The sequence below is a fragment of the Phaenicophaeus curvirostris genome, chromosome 17 (assembly GCF_032191515.1).
Source record: "Phaenicophaeus curvirostris isolate KB17595 chromosome 17, BPBGC_Pcur_1.0, whole genome shotgun sequence".
Lineage (NCBI taxonomy): Eukaryota > Metazoa > Chordata > Aves > Cuculiformes > Cuculidae > Phaenicophaeus > Phaenicophaeus curvirostris.
Window position 1 is genome coordinate 5,311,652 of NC_091408.1, and position 21,211 is coordinate 5,332,862.

General features: G+C 51.0%; 1 protein-coding gene across 3 annotated transcripts in view; it reads right to left on the reverse strand.

Annotated features, from left to right (window-relative positions):
• Window positions 1-21,211, reverse strand: part of OSBP2 (oxysterol binding protein 2) — a 348,826-nt gene that overhangs the window by 320,295 nt on the left and 7,320 nt on the right. For all 3 annotated transcript variants that reach the window (XM_069871030.1, XM_069871029.1, XM_069871031.1), the window contains exon 2: window positions 8,186-8,394. In XM_069871030.1, the coding sequence (XP_069727131.1) occupies window positions 8,186-8,394 (209 nt within the window). The remainder of the gene's footprint in view (window positions 1-8,185; window positions 8,395-21,211) is intronic.

The window sequence follows — 21,211 nt, forward strand, 5'->3', positions numbered from 1 at the left end:
AAGGGGGGGGAAAAGGCAACCTGGGGTCCCACCGAGGGGAGGTTTGGCTGGGGCTGCCCCAGAGCAATGCTGAGCGTGCGATCGGATACCTAGTCCCAAAACCAGAGGGATGTTGTTTAGGGGCCGGGGGAGAATGATATTGGGAAGCTTTGTGCCTTTAAATGCTGCTGGAGGTTATTTTTAGGACGCTTGCTTAAAATACATATCAGAACATTTTTATTTTTATCGGAAATTCCATTATACATTTTACTCCTGCAGCCAAATTTCACATCCCTGCTGCTCAAGAACAAAACCCCTAAGGTTTCACCACTGCATCCCCTCCTGCCCCTCCACTGAGGGATGATTGGATTTTCCCAGCCTTTAATATTTTCCCGTTCTCAGGGGAACGAGCAAACCTGGAGGAAAAATGCGGCATAAATCAGAATCCAGTGTAGGAGGAGCGGCTGCGGCCAAGGCGCTCCAGCAGGACACACAGCTGAACGCACCCTCACAGCTGGAAACCAGAGCCAGGGCCACCTTCAAGCACCTACACACACAGATAGTTTACACAGATCGTTATCACAGAATCACTTAGGTTGGAAAAGATCTTTAAGACCAGTGAGTACACCCTTAAACCTCACCCTGACAAGTCCATGATGAAACCATGTCCTGGAGTGCCATGCCTACACATCTTTTTAATCTCTCCAGAGATGGTGACTCCACCACTGCCCTGGGCAGCCTCTGCCAGGGCTTGACAACTCTTCCCACACAGAAATTTTTTTCCAATATCCAATCTAATTCCTGCTGCCCCCTACTCCCTTCCAAACCAGGGAGGGCCTGGACCTTTCCCAAGGTTGTGGGGGACGCAATGTGCTCAGCCTGGTGGTGCTGAGACCCCAGCAGATGTCCTCCTGCTTTGTCTTGGCAGAAGCAGCGCTCCATGCATCCCACCTCTCACCAATGGAGCCGGCTACAAGTTCCTACACGAAAAAGATTTTCCTGGAATATAAGCAAAGCAGAATACGAGTCTCATTAAACCCTCTGGAAGTTGATCTTCCCTTCTGAGCATGACAATTCTAACTTAAAGACTCCTAAACTCAATGGGAATTATAAATTTCCCAGGCTGGATGCAAAGAAATTCCCCGAAGGAGCATCTGTCAGCGTCAAAGCTGATTTCAGCACCAGGAGGAGATGAAGCGCTGCAAAAGCACAGACCACCGCAAGATGCCAGCACAGGCTGCTCGGCTGAGCTGCTTCCACCCTGGCATCTCGGTGTGGCAGAAGTTTTGGGGTCCCCACGGGCAGCGTGAGGAATGGCTGAGCCCCAGGAAAGAGCTGAAATGCTGGGAGAGGAGGAACAGCTCTTCCCAGTAGCCTCACCAGAGGAGCTGGCTTTCCTGCCCTGCTGGAGATGAATCCCTCAAGGTCTGGCTGCCAGACCCCACTCTTCTGGTCACCCCAAAAGGCCAGATGCAGAGTCAAACACCTCCCATGCCTCCAAGGTCTGTTTCTGCAGGGACATCTCTAAGCAAGAGCAGAGAACCTCACAGCAAATCCTGCCCTGTGCCACAGGAAAGCAGAGCTCCATGGATGGATCGTACCAGGAGAGGGCACGCTGATCCCACTGCATCAACTAGACGCAGAGCATGGAGCAAACCACCATCAACATACAACAGTGCCCTGAACCACAGCATCTCAGAGCTTCTGATCTGGAGAGCAACACGGTACTCGGGAACAAAGCCAGACAGGAACCCTCAGTGGGTGCTGGAGGAAACCAGGTACAAGTAAATGGTGTTTGCATGGAGCTTCTCATTCCCTGCAGACAATGGAAGACAAATCATATGGGTCTGCAGGGTCCTAACAGACAGCAGCGCACTCCAATTTCCCCTCATTCATCCCAAGAGATGTCAAGCACCCCATAGGTATGGGAAGCCACAGTCGGCTCTGCAGATGCCCTGACACCACAGGTTCTCCCCCTGCTGTGATCTCTCCAGGTCATTAAGCTCCAAATAACAAATCAAACCATCATATCCAGACTGAAAACACACACACTTCACAACAGCAACAGTCACAGAGGGACCCACCATGCCCTGCAAGGGCAGCAAGGATTATGTGAACCCCACCTCTACTCAGAGCCAGTTCTCCATGAATATGTGGATGGGAACAGAAGCTGCTGTGCTTCACTCAAAACAACGTGCCACACTCCAGAAGATTTCCTTCCCATCCTTCACCTCTCAGCGTGGAACAGCCCAGCCCCCAGAGACCATAGAATCACGGAATGGTTTGGGTTGGAAGGGACCTCAAAGCCCTTCCAGTTCCAAACCCCTGACATGAGCAGGGACACCTCCCACTGGATCAGGTTCATCAAAGCCCCGTCTAACCTGGCCTTGAACACCTCCAGGGATGGGGCAGCCACCACTGCTCTGGGCAACCTGGGCCACGGCCTCCCTACCCTCACAGCAAAACATTTCTGCCTAAGATCTCACCTCAGTCTCCCCTCTGTCAGTTCAAAACCATTCCCCATCCTCCTATCCCTGCACTCCCTGATCAAGAGCCCCTCCACAGCCTTCCTGGAGCCCCTTTCAGTACTGGAAGCTGCTCTAAGTTCTCCCCACAACCTTCTCTTCTCCAGGCTGAACAACTCCAACTCTCAGTTTGTCCTCATACAGGAGGTGCTCCAGCCCTCGGATCATCTCCGTGGCCTCCTCTGGACTCGGTCCAACAGCTCCATGTCCTTCCTGTGCTGAGGACTCCAGAACTGAGCACAGGGCTCCAGGTGGGGTCTCACGAAAGAGGAACTGAGGGGCAGAATCCCCTCCCTTACCCTGCTGGTCCTTCTTTTTTGATGCAGCCCAGGACATGATTGGCCCACGCTGCCAAAAGGCCTCAGGCTTTTTGAAGGGAGCAGCTTCCATGTAATGACTCATTTCTAATTAGTAAGAAGTGTTATTATATTCAGAGTTTCAAAATGATTTTCCTCCAACAGCTTTTTCTGTGCTGGTTAAAAAAATATCACTTGGGAGTTTGAAATGTCTAAAAATAACACCGAAACACACTGAACCGGTTACGTGAGCTGGAAATGCTCCCAACCGTATGAAAATCCCTGTTACATTATTGAAAGCCGTGTTAAAAAACTACGTACAGGTGAAACTTGTAGGTACAAGAATCCATTCGCAGCACGTAGTGAGAGTTTGAGGCCTGGGAACAGCAAGAGGAGCCGACCACAGGGCTCCTCCTTCCCCAGCACCCACATCTCCACACACCAGCATCCCCACGAGGCCCCAGAGGTCCAACAGTGGGGAGCAGAAAATCCTGCATGTGGCAAGATGCAAGATCTCAGCATCTCTAGATGCTGGCAGAGGCGCTGAGCCCAGCTTGGGGCTGCCCAGGGTACTCGATACCCACAGCACAAAGAGCATCACCCAGCAGTGAGGTAGGAAGAGACACAGCCAAGCCGGCTGCCTGTTCCCCTCCCAGAGCAGCTCAGATCCCTCTGTCACCACTCCCTGGTGTAACCCAGTCAGCACACGTTGCACCCAAATCCTGGGAAATCACAGGAGCAGCATGAGAGCAGCACAGGTCACACGTTGGGCTCTGACCAGGTGTCCTCACTGGGATCCCCCGTGCAGCCCAGCCACCCATCAATGGACTCCCCGCAGCCTTCAACAAGATTTATCAGCCATTTGCTTTGCTTCTCACTACAGACACAGGCTCTCCCCTCGTCTGTGTCAGCTCTGAATGAGTATGCAGCTCGTCCATCCCATCCGCAGTTCAGGATGTGATGCGCTCAGGGAGCTCCTGGTCCCAGTCCCATGTGGTTCCAGGTCCACAAAGGAGCTGCTGTGGGTCACAAACCCCAACCAGGCAGGCCGGGTGGTTCAAAAGCAACTTAAAACATGCCCAGGGCAGAGCATTAAACCCAGCAACCCCTGCTGGTGAGGGACCCTTGGCACTGACACCTCAACTCCAGTTGGAACCGTTACGAAATGACAAACCAAGCCAACATGAGCCAGCACAGCGGTGACAGATCATCCCTCCCGCTTCCGCCACTCATGTAGGAACATGGAGAGCCCAATTCTCAGCCTGTCCTCGTACGGGAAGTGCTCCAGCCCTCGGATCATCTCCGTGACCTCCTCTGGACTCACTCCAACAGCTCCGTGTTCCCCCACAATGGGCCAGAGGACTTGCCCCAACCGTCAGCGCTGCTCCTGCTGGGTTCCAGCCTTTATGTAGTAGCAGGTTCCGAGCTGGAGAGCAGCCGGAGACAGCTCCCAGCGTGTCCTCAGGTCTCTGCCTGGCAGCTCTTTACAGGGCTGAACACAGAGGCCACAACTCCTCCTCTTGAAACACAACAGGGAAAGGGACTGAACACACAGAGAAAGCAAACCTGCATCCACTGCCAACAGACAGGGACCTTCAGAAGCTGTTCCAAGACTCTGGCAAAGCATCCAAGTACCACTGGGCATTCTCCAAGCGAGATGATCAAACATGAGTGAGAATAAAACGCATGCACAACCTCCCACGTTTCACTGATGCTCGTTCTGCAGTCTCAACAAGCAACCTCGATAAATTCTTTTGTCAAAAATGTGGAGAAGTGATGAAATCAAATGGAAGCAACAAAAGCAAAGCCAGCAAACACCAGACAAAGGAAACATTGATTTACAGGCAGCTGAAAACTGTGAAATGGTGGCAACAGCCCTTACCCAGCCACACACATTCGCAGGCAGCAAACAGTGGTGTTTGTCCAGGGGGAGAAGTCAATAAAGAACAACACAAGGGAAGAGCGTGGATTTTAAAGAAACAGAGAGGGCACAGGAGAAACCAAATCTAGGTACACAGCACTTCTAGAAACAAGAACACATCTGTAGGAAATTTTGGAGTTCTGGAATCCTCAGCAGAGGGAGGACATGGAGCTGATGGAGCGAGTCCAGAAGAGGCCATGGAGATGATCCAAGCGCTGGAGCACCTCCCGTACAGGCTGGGAGAGTTTGGATTGTTCAGCCTGGAGAAGAGAAGAGGCTGCAGGGAGACCTTAAAGCAGCTTCCAGTACTGAAAGGGGCTCCAGGAAAGCTGGGGAGGGGCTCTTGATCAGCCACAGAGGGGAACATCAGTGAGTAGGGGAAGGCACTAAAAGAAGGGAATTGTTAGAAGGGGGAAATCCAAGCAAACAGCTCCATCCCAGCAGCACTGTTAATTGTATTTTCCATAGCAGCAGCTTGGGCACAGTTAGCAGCTGGCTATCCTGGGAAAACCCAGGCACCAAGGATCAAAAAGACAATGAGAAGAGCAAGGTAAGTGAGCACCAGCAGCCAGTACCTCTCCAGGCAGAGGGAAAACAGTCCAATGGGATGAAGAAACATCCCCCAAAATGATGGGAAAGGGGAGCACTTTGGTAAAGAGAGCTGGAAACAGCAAGGATTGTTACAGCAAGCAGTGAGCTGGCGTCGAGGGCACACAAACAACAGCAGGGATTGTCCAGTCTCGTCCCATCCAGAGCAGAAGCATGAGCCAAGACCACCTGGCCAGGAGCCGGCTGTGAGGGATGGGGGGAGCACAACAGGCTAATTCAGAGCAGGGCAGGGAAGGTCGCAGATGCCTTGCACCATCCCATTCTCAAGTCAAAATGCCTTTTGCAAACAAACCCCTTAGAGGGCAAAGGAAAAACAACCTGTACGGACACAACACTAGGCATGTGATTTTGATTCAAGCAAAATATTCAAACTTAACACACATTCATTCTTTACCTTCATTAAAAGATCTCTAATAGGGTCAAAACCACCACCAGCCAGGTGAACACTAAAGCGTAAAGCCATTCCCCCACCTCCTCAGCTCCACCTCCACTGCACAAGGGTTCAGCACCCATTTACAGTGTCTTATTCCCAGAAAAGCCTGGAAAAACAATGGATTTTGCCTCCATCAGCTCCTGGTCCAGCTCCCAGCACTCCCCTGCGAAGAGCTGAGGCAGCACAACAGTGAGGCAGCACAAGAGCGAGCATCCCCATGCTGTCCCTACCCTGGAAGCACAGCGCGAGCAGCTGATGCCAAAAAGTCAGCACATCCAGAGCCTTCAGAGAGGAAAGCTCGGTGTGTGCTATTTTTATGCACAGACACAAACCAAAATGAGCGCGGTGGCTCCGGAGGCAGCGTCACCAACACCTTCCTGCCGCCTCGGCTGCCTGCGCTGCTCCACACCCACGGCCCAGTGTTCAGAAAGGGGAAGGCGATGGCAGGTATCAGCCTCTCCCGCATTCAAGATCCTTTTCCATACACCCACTCAGCCAGAGGACTCGCTTCCCACTACGGAGTGAGTGAGAACAGGCCTTACGAGGAACACCTGAGAGAGCTGGGGGTGTTCAGCCTGGAGAAGAGGAGGCTGAGGGGAGACCTCATTGCTCTTTACAACTACCTGAAAGGAGGTTGTGGAGAGGAGGGAGCTGGGCTCTTCTCCCAAGGGACAGGGGACAGGACAAGAGGGAATGGCCTCAAGCTCCGCCAGGGGAGGTTCAGGCTGGACATTAGGAAAAAAATTTTCACAGGAAGGGTCATTGGGACCTGGCAGAGGCTGCCCAGGGAGGGGGTTGTGTCACCTTCCCTGGAGGTGTTTAAGGGACGGGTGGACAAGGTGCTGAGGGACATGGTTTAGTGATTGATAGGAATGGTTGGACTCGATGATCCGGTGGGTCTCTTCCAACCTGGTGATTCTACGATTCTATGATTCTATGATATCCGCAGGGCCGAGAGCTGTTGCACCCAGAGTGAGCTCCCTACAGCTGTGACCCAGCACAATGTCATGCTCTGCCAGACGGAATACGCTTGCCTAGAGAAGCTTCCACCTTCTCCTCAGCTGCTGTGCTCCCCATTATTAACATTCACGTACACCCCAGAGCTGCAGCATTAAGGGACAGAGGGCTTCACAATGCTCAATGTAATTAAATCCACAAACGCCAGTGTCCTGGAACACAGTGTACTTCAACGGTTATGGGAATTGCACTAATCAACTTCTGTATGACGTTGGGGGATGGCGAATTACACAAAGTCAGACTGTATCAGTCCAGGACTCAGGGTTTAGTCTCCTGCAAGCCAAACCGTTGGCATTCCGCTGCCCAGGGAGGTGGTTGAGTCCCCATCCCTGGAGGTGTTTAAAAGAGGGGTGCGTGAGGTGCTCAAAGACATGGTTTAGTGATTGATGGGAATGGTTTGACTTGATGATCCAGTGGGTCCTTTCCAACCTAGTGATTCTATGATTCCCTGCCTCACCTTCACACATCCCTCTGTAAAACAGATCCGGAGCAGTTTGTGAAGCTGGATTTGCATTTTAAGCAGAGCGTTACAAAACCAAGAGCTCGCTACATCTCGTCTCTTGTGCAAGGTCGGATTTCCAGCATTCCAGATAAGATCTCAAAGGGGTTTTATTTTAGGACAGAGGAGGCTGCAGTGTTTTAATACATTAATGGCTTTCATTTCCTGCAACTTGAAGACGTGCTTGTTTATTCAAGAAACCTAAATGTTAAGCCCACAAGAGTTACAAGCACTGAAATATTTCTGTTTGTTAAGTAAGGAACCAACCCATCACATACAGAGCAGCAAAATGACTCTTGGGAGGAGTCACAGAACAGGCACTGGGCTCTGACAGCTCCACACAAGCCAGTTATCTCAGACATAGAACAGCAAATACCACACCACAGCATCATGTTTGTATGGGGAAGAAAGGGAAACGCACAGAGACAGCTCAACGAAGTCTGGCTTTTACCACCTACCAAACCATCCTGAACCACAGGCGGGTAAGGAAGGCACAGCTCTGGCACTGTGTTCCCTGCAATGACTACCTGCTGAGCTCAGTGCCTCTTACAGCATTTCCCGTCCACACGAACCAACCCAAAGCCTCCAGCAGAAAGGAATATCCATCCTGCCTTCCAGAAGAAGCTTTGTAAGATCATCACTACCAGCTCTCTACAATTTACTGCCATTACAAGGAGCTTTAAAGACCTGCTCAGCACTGCACGACCAAGTGAGATGACAGCTGGTGCACACAGCGTTGTTTAAAAACCTTTGTGTCTCTCTGGAACCATCAGCTATTGCTAATTGCATATGAAATCATATCTGTCAGGGTTTCTGCACAGTTTAGCAAGCACAGAAGAGCAAGTCTACACACAGAGGGCTTATAAAGGATCCAGTTGCACGCTCACATGCTGAGCTGCACTCTACCTGACTGGTTGTTCCTCATGCGAATGGCTTTCGCCTTCGCCAGCTCCAGTGCCGTGACCCAGCGCTGCCTCTCCACTTCCGAGTTGGCCTTGAGGTGGTACGTCCTTCCCCCATTGGAGAGCACGATGTTACATGAATCCTCCGTGTCGATATGCGCGGTGGACAGGTTGATGGTCCCGCGACACGTGTGGGCCATTTCTGCCTGCGTCCTGCGTGGGAACAGAGGGAAAAGGAAGCATCAGACCCACCCTGTTCCCAAACAGTGCTGATGCACCCTCCCATGCACCCTCCCATGGAGACACCCCGAGCAGGCAGCAAGCCTGTCAAAGACAAAGTTGGATGAGCAACTTGAACAGAACAATAAGGACAGGGCTGCAGCATTTGGGTTGAGCTCATTCCTGGGTACAAACATCACCCCCAGCGTCTAGGCTGCTGGTTTTGCATCCTGCTGCACCGATCGCTTCTGCTTGCCCTAAAAATAACATTTCCAGCTGCACAGCCCTGACCTTTCTCATATCACTTGCACTGCTGCTTCCCTCCCTACTGTCCACCTCCAGGACCTGGGATGTTGTGGCTTTTCATATCTTGTCCCTTGCTGTGCTGAGACCTTGCACACAGAGCTCTCCGTTTGTAAAGCAAAGGAAAGCAGCACAGCTCCAAAACACCTTTACACCTGGCAAACCTGCTTCCCGCTGCCCTCCCAAAGAGCTTACCCTCCTTCCACCCTAGCTGGAGAACCCACTTCCACCAGCAGAACCCACCACTATCGCACTGCGGAGAGTCACATCGCCAGGCTCTGTGTCCCGGGGCCAAATCCCACCAAGCTGGGATGAGAGCAGAGCTCCTGCCTCACACTCAGTTCCACTGGCACAGCCAGGACACGGCACAGTGGGCTGCTCCAAAGCCACGGAACCCAGCATCCACAGTGCCTGCTGTGCTCTCCAGCATGGAAGTTTCCATGTCTTCACAGCCCTCTCTGTTCCCATCCCGCTGGATGGGTTCAAAAAGCGTGTGGCCGTGGCACTTGGGGACACGGTTCAGTAGGCACAGTGGGGTTGGGCTGACGGTTGCACTGGGTGAGCTGAGAGGACTTTTCCAACCTCAATGATTCTGTCGTTCTATTAATTTGGCTCCAAACGGAATCACACACTGATTTTCATCTCCAAAGTCACCCTCCTGGTGATGCAGCACACACTGACGTGTTCCCAGCAGGGATCACTGCCCACATTGAGAGAACACTAAAATGACTTTCTCCTCTGCACACAACAGAGGTCTCCAAGGTGACTCCACCGAAACAGTTTAAGTCACACTGAACAGCCCTGTTTTCCCACCCAGAAGAACTGTTTTGGTAGGGGTCTGTGTACTTTAAGCTGCCTTCTCATGCTGATCCACATGGGAAATCAATCCCCATCAGTCAGTCAGCCCCTACACCAGGCAAGCATTTAGAATCATAGAATCACAGAATTACCAGGTTGGAAAAGACCCATCGGATCATCGAGTCCAACCATTCCTATCAATCACTAAACCATGCCCCTCAGCACAAGCACCCTCCTCTGTCCACACACAAGGAAAGAAGAGGTGTCCTTCAGCAGCACTCGTGGTCGGACAGATCTGCATATTCACTGCTGCCAGCAGCTCAACCATTGCATAACGTGATCCAGGCAGATTTCCTGATTCTCGACTTTCTGCACTAATCTGAGCGCTGTGCATATGGGAGAGCACGTGGGCAGGCTGCAAAAAGCTGGAGGGAGGGGAAACGTGGACAGAGGCCACGCAGAGGCGGGTGCTGCTCAGTATGTGGGGGTTCTGTGCTGCCCCCTCAAAGCTCAACGATGAGATTCACCCACAGAGATCCAGAGTTAGAACAGTGCATGGGATGGGCAGAAGCTGGAGAGGGGCTTTTGATCAGGGAGTGCAGGGATAGGACAAGAGGGAATGATTTTGAGCTGGAAGAGGGGAGATTGAGATGAGATCTTAAGAAGAAATGTTTTCATGTGAGGGGAGGCCCTGGCCCAGGTTGCCCAGAGAAGTGGTGGCTGCCCCATCCCTGGAGGGGTTCAAGGCCGGGTTGGATGGGGCTTGGAGCAACTTGATCCAGTGGGAGGTCCCTGCTCCAGCTGCCAAACCAATTCCCAGTGCCCAGGTCCCAAACAGATTCTGTCCAAGCTCTCCAAAGATGCTGCTCTGAACGCAGTCACGTTCCCTCATTCCACCTGGACAGCTCGTGAGACACAGTAATGGAAACCTCAGATGGGCACCATGACTCAGGCACCCGACCCATAAGCACAGCACAGCTCTCCTGTCACAGCCATCTGCAGAGAGCCCAATTTTGTAAAACCCTTCAAAATCTGCTTTGTAAAATGCTATTTGCAGCATTTCTCCCCCTCTCTTTTTTTGGGTGGTTTGTTTTTTTTTTTTTGACTGGAAAAGCTGCTTCAGCTACTTTAATACCACAAATCCAAGCACAGAGCTTGATGGCCCCACCTTGAGCACTGAGTGCAGTTTTGGGCGCCACAGGATAAAAAGGATCTAAAGCTGCTGGAGAGCATCCAGAGGAGGGCATAGAGTTGAAAGGTTTAGAGAGGAAGCGTGTGAGGAGCAGCTGCATTTACTGGATCTGTTCAGCTTGGAGAAGATGAGACTGAGGGGAGACCTCATCGCGCTCTGCAGCTTCCTCACATGAGGAGGAGGAGGAGCAAGAGCAGGCACTGAGCTCTTCTCTCTGAACCCAAGAGAATGGCAGGAAGATGCCAGGGGAGGGTTAGGTTGGACAGTAGGAGCAGGTTCTTGCCCCAGAGGGTGATGGAGCACTGGAACAGCTCCCAGGGAAGCAGTCACAGTACCAAGCCTGACAATATTCCAGAATCCTTTGGCCAACACCCTCAGCCTCACGGTGTGAATGTTGGGGTTGTCCTGTGCAGGGACAGGAGTTGGACTCCGTGACACCTTATGGGTCCCTTCCAACCCAAGACATTACAATTCTATGAACTCTTCAGCATCAGTTACTTCAAAAGACCTTCAGTATTGAACTCCAAGCCTAAATTCTGCAGCTCACATTCTACAGCTGTAGTGCAATAAAAGAACAGCAAAACATGACATGAGGAACCGCTTCCAGGCCCTGAAGGAGCACTGGCGCTGCAGGAGGCTGCTCAGCACGCCAGCACTGTGCGAAGGAAGGATCTTACTATATATAAAACACAAACTCCTCTGCAAGAGCTCAGCAGACAGATTTGTCAACAGAGCAAGGACAAGATGGTGAAAAACTAGACAATATTGTTGTTCATCTGCTGGTTCCACAGTTCTGGTGACACCACAATAGCCAAAAGTTTCACTTCATAGTAAGATGTTGCTCCTATGGGTTTTGTAGCTGCCACTGCAGCGCTGCTGAAGCTCACAGGACGCAGCAAATGACACAGAGCCCCAGCTCACACTCCACTGCCCAGCACTGTTCACATAAAGAAAGGATGCACACCAGATGCTCATGGAATCCCTCTGCTCAGATCTCCTTTCCACTAGCGAGGCCCAACACCATCCCTGGGCAGCCTCGTCTCTACTAAATCATATCCCTGAGCACCTCACCTGCCCATCTTTTAAACACCTTCAGGGATGGGGACTCCACCATCTCCCTGGGCAGCCTCTGCCAGTGTCTAAGAACCCTTTCCGTGAAGAAATTTTTCCTAATTTCTAATATGAACCTGCCCTGGTGCAGTTTGAGGCCATTTCCTCTTGTCCTATCACTTGTTACTTGGGAGAAGAGCCCAGCACCCACCTTGCTGCACCCTCTTTTCAGGGAGTTGTAGGCAGTGACGAGGTCTCCCCTCAGCCTCCTTTTCTCCAGGCTAAACAACCCCAGTTCCCTCAGCTGCTCCTTGCAAGACTTGTTCTCCAGACCCTTCACCAGCTTCGTTGCTCTTCTCTGGACCCACTCCAGAACCTCCATAAACATTGGTCTGGAAAAGTCAAGACACCTCTGGTGTCAATCCAGCTCAAGGACCTGAATCACAACCCATAGTCCAAGGACCCAAGGGTGCTGCAGTGAGAAAATCACCACCAGCCATCCATGGAAACCCCCCTCTAGGCTGCCCTGGTCACCCCACCAAACTCATCAGCCCAGCCTCACCTGACGGTGCTCACACAGCACCTGTAAACATCGCTGGGCTTTATATCTATTCCTGTTTCCTCAGCATGATGAGGATAAACATTTCTATTCTGATTTATTGAGGTGAGAGCAAGGCAAGAGGAACCCATAGCGCAGCAGATGGGCTGCAAAGCAACACTTCCCGCAGGCACTTCCCAGCTACAGACAGGGAATCCTGCTCTGGCATATGCTCGGGGCTCCCCGGCAGCCCATTCCCTCCCACAGGGAAGGCACATCACTGGCATTGGCAATGCAGAAGCCATCCCGGTCCTGGAGAGACCAGAGGGTGTCTCTGCAGAGGGATGCGGGAGAGCATCACCCCCACAGAGCACGGCAGGCACAGATACCTTGCATATCGAGCTCCTACTTCCATACCCATATACCTTCACTGTGGGGGTACAAGTGAAAAAGGGCAGTTATTGCTGTAACCACCAGAAAAACACAAATCCACACTGAAAGATAGTTAGATGTGGGTTTTTTTCTGATGGAGAAATGACACATCACCAGAAACAGGTAGGAAACCCAACTGGAAATGGCTGCAAAGCATCCCTCGCTGAGTCTGCCAACTGTGACTATTCCTACTAATATAAAGAAACAATGCAGCCATTCAATACAGAAATCACGCAGACCTCTCGTGCTCAAGGTTGTACAAGATCATTTCATTTTGAAGATAATTTCATTCCCGTTAACTTTGCACACAATACAGAGCCCATTCCCTGGCAGCCAAAGTGCTCCTGTCTGACCCCTCTCATCCCTCCATACCCCATCACTTGAGGGACCAGCCCCAGCTCTGCCTTTGCTTTCTCTGCTCCACAGCAACCTGGAAATACTCAGAAGTTCAGACCAAACCCACTTTAACTCCCATACACCTGCAGGAGACAGAACTGGGAAGGCTCACTGACAGCAGCCTCGCTGCTCCTCATTCACCAACCTCTCCTAACCTGGAAATCAAGACCCGCTTTTCCTACTGCATCTTTCACTGATTGAGTTTAAACCAGCTTATTAAGTTAATTTTCCTATTACACCGGAAAATATCCCATCATTAACTGAGTTAAGCGCTCAGCAGCCACAAGGAAATATCTATAGGAGCTGCATAACTGGGAGCTGCCCTTCTGAGCAAGCTGCAGAGGAAAGAACCAAAACTAAGGAGAGGGAAACAAAATAAGCAGAACAGGGCGATGCAACAGATGGGAACAGTAAAAGAGGAGATTCTGAATGGATTCACTCTCTGCACGGCCCACAACAGGAGCAATGCACTGGCATACTTTCATCAGACCATTCTGTTACCGTGATGCAGAAGAATCACTACATTCCAGGGTAATTAGGAGGACCCTTTTCTTAATTAATTGAGGATGGAAATTTCTCCCAGGGCATTTTGTGGCATTATCAGGAGTGGGACAGCACAAGAGACAACATCGTCACCACCTCCTGTAACGCAGGACAGGCCCTTTGTGCCCATAAGCACAAGGCTCACACACGTGTCTCAACTCAGGTGATGCAAGCGTGAACACCAAACCTCTGGGGATCGTTGCTCTCCCCTGGTTCAAAGAAAAGGATTTTTACGATGACTCAATTCCAGAATCCAAACACCCTGGAGGAACCCGGCGCCTGGCTCAGGAGGCGTTCACAGCTTGCAACAAGCAGCGCTCGCGTCCAGCACGCCATGAGCTGGCTCAGCACGGCTCTCGCCAACCGCAACCTCCACGTGACAGTCAGCTCAGGGTTTTTTTTGCTTCCTCCTTTTCCCTTCACCAAACCAATGGAATCACAAACCAACCCAAACAATCACAGAGCAAGTGGACTGAGATTTCTGCAGAGAGACGTGATTTACTTCTATTTAAAGGGTGATTAATCTGTGACTTGGGATGGGCACGGATTAGTAGCCATCAGATTTAAGGGGAAAAGCCTGCAATCCAGGCTGCAATCCTTGCTGGCCACAGGGATGTCAGGCCCCCGCCACCTTCACAGGTCCCACCCAATCCATCCAGCAGCTTCCCAAGCTGGAACCAGCCACTACTTGGGATCCAGCATCAACAGAGCCACAGCCCACACTGCACAGCGTCCTGCAAGGGGTGAATCAGGCTCATGGAATGGCTTGGGTTGGAAGGGATCTCAAAGCCCACTCTTTTCCAAGTCCCTGCCATGGGCAGGGACACCTCCCACTGGATCAGGGTGCTCAAAGCCCCATCCAACCTGGCCTTGAACACCTCCAGGGATGGGGCAGCCACCACTGCTCTGGGCAACCTGGGCCAGGGCCTCCCCACTCTCACAGAAAAACACTTCTGCCTAACATCTCATCTCAGTCTCCCCTCTGTCAGCTCAAAACCGCTCGCCTCATCCTATCCCTGCCCTCCCTGATCAAGAGCCCCTCCCCAGCTTCCCTGAAGCCCCTTTCAGTATTGGAAGGTGCTCTGAGGTCTCCTCGCAGCCTTCTCTTTTCCAGGCTGAACAACTCCAACTTTCTCAGCCTGTCTCCATAAGGTAAGGGGCATCATTGCTGCAAGCCAGCCCTGCCAACAGATCAATGCAGCAAGAGCAGCAATGTGGATTTCCTGCTTCTCTCTCCAGTGCTTTGCCACTTCAGTGTGGCTGCAACACCGACCCCGATGTAGGGCCAGCTCTGCAAGGAGAAACCTAGAAGATCCTTTTTGGTTCTCCTCATTTCCAAATCGACCTTGGCTCTCCATGCTTCACAGAGAGAAAAGACAACATTCAAGGGAGTCCAGAGAAGGTAATTTGTCAGGAAGACATTCCCAGCCACGTGTCACAGCACAAGACACTGCACCATGCTCATCCCTGACACCGTGAGCCAGAAGTTCCAAGCAAAACCTCGCGAGCTCGTTTTGCCAACATCAGCACTGTCAGGTCAGAGCATCCCCAGTGTAACAGAGTCTGGAAACCCACTGCTGGCAAAGCACACAGGTTTAATAGGTGATCAGGTCAAGAAAACCAACAATGCTGCCAAGCTGAAATGTTTGAGAAGCCACCTAAGGCTTCCCCCCTGCTGCTTTTCTTTAATAAAAATGCAGTGGAGCTGCTGGCCAGAACACAGCTCGCTTGGCAACAGGTATCTCCTCCCAATACACAACATACCTGAGCACAGGGTCTGGTGTTCCCTGAGAAAACAGCGTGAAACGCATATAGAGACGCATACAGAGCTAGGAATGCCTTTAGTGCCAACATCAGAACCACACCAAAACACATAGAGGTGAGCTGGTTCCCTTCCCCCAAGGAGGAGAAGGAGGTTCTGCTTCACTGGGCTCCCCCAACACCATCTCCACCCCAAATTCTCCACAAGCAATCCGTTTCGAGGCATTTCACTCGGGATCAGCTTTAGAACACATTCCAGGCTCTCCCATATGCCCAGTGCAGGTTTTCTGCCATGAAACCACAGCAGAATAAAATCTGCAAGCCAACACACAGCAATCGGGTCTGGGAAAGGGATGGGTGCTGGGGTCAATGGAAAAACAAACCCATTTTACAAACACTCCTCCCACCACACCCTGCTATCTCCTCCCCACCTTGGGGAGGCTGCTGGTGGCCCCAGCTGATAAGGAGACCAGCACTGCAAACACAGGCACCCAGGAAGAGCTCCTGGAGCTGAGGTTTGTGTGAGCAGTTTCACTGCTTCTCGGAATTCCATGGGGAAGGAGACACTCTCCACACTGGTGGGACACCTACAACTGCAGCTTTTCTCCAACCTCCCAAAAAAGGGGTTTTCACTCCTCCTCTTCCAACAAAAGCAGAATTAAAGGAGTTCAGTGCAGGGACAGCAAAGCAAAGCGTGTCTGCTTGGGAAAACACCCTAGTGAGGCTAGAAGGGTCCCCACAGGAGCATCCCAGAGCACCAAGATCACCTGCACTCTGAAAGCACCACATTCCCTCCCATGTAGGCTCCTCTCCAACTTGCTGCATGATGTAGTTCACAAGGATAAAAGCTTGGCTCAGGGTATGTACTGGTAGCCACAAACATGAACAAGAAAGGGACAAATTCCAGAAGTTCCAGCAACCTACTGTGGGTAGAGACACCTCCCACTGGATTAGGAGCTCCAAGCCCCATCCAACTTAGCCTTGAACACCTCCAGGGATGGGGAACCCACCACTGCTCTGGGCAACCTGGGCCAGGGCCTCCCCACCCTCACAGCAAAACATTTCTGCCTAACATCTCATCTCAATCTCCTCTCTTCCAGCTCAAAATCATTCCCCCTTATCCTATCCCTGCACTCCCTGATCAAGAGCCCCTCCCCAGCTTTCCTGGAGCCCCTTTCGGTGCTGGAAGCTGCTCTAAGGTCTCCCTGCAGCCTCTTCTTCTCCAGACTGAGCAACCCCAATGGTCCCTCAAGGACACAATCCTGAGGAGTGCAGGGGTCACAGCTACCGAGCCAACAGCAGTTTTTTCCATAAGAACTGATGAAACAGAGGGGAAAATGCAGGCATGAACTTAAAGCATGTCTGCAATGTGTCTGGGGCAGTGTGACAGTGCAAGATCTTTCCCATTCCTTTCGACACTCCCCAAAAAAATAAAATACTTGTCTTCTGCACTGAAAAGCCAGCTGCCACCAAGAGCATTTTTTAAAAGAGAAATTGCGAGTTAACTGCTTACTGGCCAGTGATTCAGGCCAGTGCATCTCTTGGACGAAGTCCTGTAGATGCCTAAGTGACCTTGGCCAACCTCTTCAGGGCAGGGCTGACATGTCAGCTGCTTCACCTGCAAAGTCAAGAGCTCACAGCCTCATAGCATCAGCGACTGATGCTCTGCTGAACATGAACATCAGAACATTGTCATTGCCATCACCCTGCCCAGATGAACGCTGCTCGTCAGGGTCAGTCAGGCCAATCAAGGATGAGACACACATAAAACTTAAAATGAATTGTATTTAGGGGGTTTGTGTATATGAGGTCCAACCCAAAAAAAGCGAGACCAACCCTACAGCTCAGGAACCTCTGTTATTGACCGAGTCTGACGGTGAAGAGATCCCAAAGATCCAGGCGGTGCTCACAGGGACCCAGTTTGTGTGGATAGAAGATGTGAAAGCAAAACCGATGGGAAACCTCAACAACCTTTCAGAAAACAGGCTGCGGAACGGCTTTGAGCGTTGGCAGCACCACGTGCAACCGTGTGTCAGCTCAGAAGGGAGCTGTTGTGAAAGTGCTAGGAGTAGGTTTTCTTAATTCATTAAATAAAAGGAGTTACAGGAACAGTCTTGGGGTTTTTTTGTGGCAGAGCTCCTATATACTCTATCATATATGCTGTTTTATCAGTAATATATTGAATTAATATATATAATTCATATTGTATACTATAATTTGTCACAAAACTCACGAACAACAAGCCAGCACAGGCAAGACTGTTCCTATATTGCCTTTCATGAAGTGAATCCCAGCACAGCAGCCGGGCTACTCCCAGGCTGAGGACACCACAAAATACACAACCATACAGCACACAGATAGGTGCTTCCAAAAACGTATCTTGGGGATGCGAGTCCTGCCAACGTTCTCCATCAGGATCAGTGTTCAGGGCTCTATATTTCCTACCATTCCTATGGATACTGACCATGGCTTGCCAGGAACAGAAGAGTTACAGGCAGGGCCATCCACAAGGGCTGCTCTGGCTGCTCACGCCTGGACAAGGAGCAGTTACAGCTTTAAGCGAGTTTCCCAATGCCTCAACCCAGACTCTTGGTGTTATTTTAGTGCACTGCGTTGCAAGAAAACTGACGTGGCGCAATAAGATGCTTGGAGTTTTTGAATGCAGAAATATTGGAGGTGCTTCAGCACAGTCCAAAGTCTACCCTCCTTTCTCCCTGCTCTGCTGGCAGCAGCACAGCCTCGGCACAGCCACCCAAAACACCTTCCTAAGAAGAATCATCTGCCAGCCCATCCCTCTCCTCGTAGGCAGGGTTCAGTCTTGGGTTCAGTCTGGGGCCCCTCACTCCAAGAAGGATATTGAGGCATTGAAGCACGTCTGGAGAAGGGAACGGAGCTGGGAAGGGGCTGGAGAACAAGCTTTATGAGAGGCGGCTGAGGAACCTGGGGCTGTTTAGCCTGGAGAAGAGGAGGCTGAGGGGAGACCTCATCACTCTCTGCAGCTCCTGGAAAAGGAGGTTGTGGTGAGGTGGGTGTTGGGCTCTGTTCCCAGCTGACAGGCGATGGGATGAGAGAAAATGCCCTCAAGTTGCACCAGGGGAGGGTTAGATTGGATAGCAGGAAATATTTCTTCAAGGAAAGGGTTCTAAGGCACTGGCAGAGGCTGCCCAGGAAGGTGGTGGAGTAGATGCTGTAACAGGGAATAGAGGGCAGGCCACTGCAGGAAGCCTTCCCTTGGTCTCATATCAGCACATTAATGAGCACGTATGCAGGAAAAAAGCAGTAAAACACTTTTTTGTGAATAAGCAAGCTAGATCACATCGTCTTCATGCTTAGTTGTAAGACTAAGCTAAACTGTTCAACTACAACACTTGCACACAGGAGCAGATCCCTTCTGTAGAGACCTGGCACAGCAGAAACACCACTTGAGGTTATGTTAAAGAGATAAAAGGTGCCTCCACTCATTTCAATCACTGAATCAGACAGTGATTTTAAGCCTTTCTGCAGGGTTTCCATCCCCAGGCTACAAACTGACCCTCAAGACACCACACCACGCTGCCATGATGCTGTCTTTGGCTTCATCCAGTGCAAAACCTCTCTACGCTTTCTCTGATGAGCACTTAACGCAAGAACCTTTAGGGTGAAGGCAGTTTTGCAAGGCCAAGCAAAGCCCACTACCCTGAAAGCCCATCACATCTCAACTGGCTGGTCCCACAGCAGCTGTAGGTCCTGCTTTCCTGCTGTTCTCCTTCCATCTGATGAAGATAAGCTCAGTAGGAGGGGAAAAGGCAAGCTGAGCATCAATAATTCACCTGCGACTCTTGCCTGGCCTCCAAAGCTCCTCCAGTTTCACCTTGGAAAGCCAAGAGGGTTTTTTGATGCAAGACTTAATGCACTGCAGCACATTTCATCACCAATGCAACAGCAGGAGGAGGCACGAGCTCACCTAACAACCTTTCTCCATCTAGTCTTCCACACAACATCAGCTCCAGCTTCCAGGATGATGTAGGACCTGGAGCCACGTACACCCTCTGCCAACTAAAGCACAAGGAATTGATCCCAGGTCTGAGCAGCACAACACTGATCAATAAAACCTTATCCCATAGCCCTGTCAGAGCAGGGAATATCTCTAAAGGCATTCCTGCTGGCAAACACACACTCCTTATGGGTTACCAGCACTTAGTTAGCTGTATGTAATGGTTATGGTTGGACTCGATCTCAGAGCTCTTTTCCAATCTGGTGATTCTAGGACTCTACGTAGAGTCAGCAGTGCAGGTAAACCAGCAGGTCCCTAAATAAACCACAACTTGTAAATTAAAAACACACCCCATGGTGACAGTGAAGTTCACTTCAGGACACAGGGGACAAAGGACTTTGCCTTTACAAGGCAAATGAAAAAACAGCAAAATGTTTCAAGAACAGTGTTTTAAATACAAGACAAACACAGCTTCTTCCGTACCTGTGGTGATGCCCTGCTCCAGGGAACGGTAACGCCAGCTTGCTATTAGCATTTAAGCCAGTTTCTCTAAAAATCCTCATTCCTAAAACTACAGGAATTGCAAACCTTCATCATGGAAACCCCTCAGACCAAGTTCACATCATCATCATCATCGCCAAACCACATTGACGGTAACGCAGCTCCCAGTCCCATTCACAGAATCATAGAATCACCAGGTTGGAAGAGACCCACCGGATTCCAACCATCGCATCTTACCCTGAGACACTCAGGGAGCAGCACAGTTGCTGCGCTGCAGAAGAAAGCTCTGGTGCTGTGCTCCCAGCGCTGTGCTACAAACACGTCACTGTCTCCCTGCAGCATCCAAAGGGTTTTTTTTCCCTAAAGCTCCCAGGGCCCCGTCCACACTGAGGGCAGAATTTGACCCTCACAGCCATTAAGCCTCTTACAGGCTCCGTGCACTGAAAATCAAATGTGAAAGTCCTGATGGAATCAGCCTCTTTCCCAGGGCACGTGCTTCATGCTGTCTCTATGGCAGGGATGACAAGTAATATATTAACCTGCAACGTCCCCAGAATGGGGAATATTAGATACGAGCAGCCAGAGGATATTTCATTGCTGTGCTGTAAAAGCAGCATAGGGGTTCAGATGTGGAGCAGAATTCACTCCAACCCTGTAACTGCAGCCCTGATCTGTGCTGTGACACGGTGCTGCATCCTCTAAAGGCATTCAGGGACAACTCAAGGCTGTAAGGAGGAAAAAATTTGGCTGATTACAAGGCAACACAGGACAACCTGCTAGACCTCAGCGAGACAACCTCCAGACTTAAAACTCAGCTTCCAAGGAGCTGGTATCCATATGTTTTCCACTCCGAACAGAAGTCTTTACTGCTTTTCCCATGGAGTGGAAGAAAGGGACCAGAGAGGCTGAGGTAGATCCCTCATCCAGTGGAAGGTGACCTACAGAAAAGCAGGCTCCATGGAAAACAGTTCAAGGGCAGCGCCACAGTTGGGAAGGCTTGGAAGAGGTTTGGTTTGGGAACCATCACTTCATTTCACAGAGAAAGAGACACTCAAAGTCGTGAAGGCTCACAGAACCGGCAAATTAGCTGGGATGGGTATTTTCTGCTGGGACAAACATGAATTCCATGTGCAGACGAGCGACAGACAGAGCACCAAGGCAGCAGGGAAGCGCCCGTCACCACAGTGCTGAGAACACAGCTGCTCTCACAGCCCAAACACCACAGGGAGCATCTCTGAAGGTTGAAGCCAGTCATGGGAACACATTCTCCAGCAGCAGGAGGCCAAGTGCCTTCCCAAGGCAGCTTTGCTGCCCATCTGGGGTT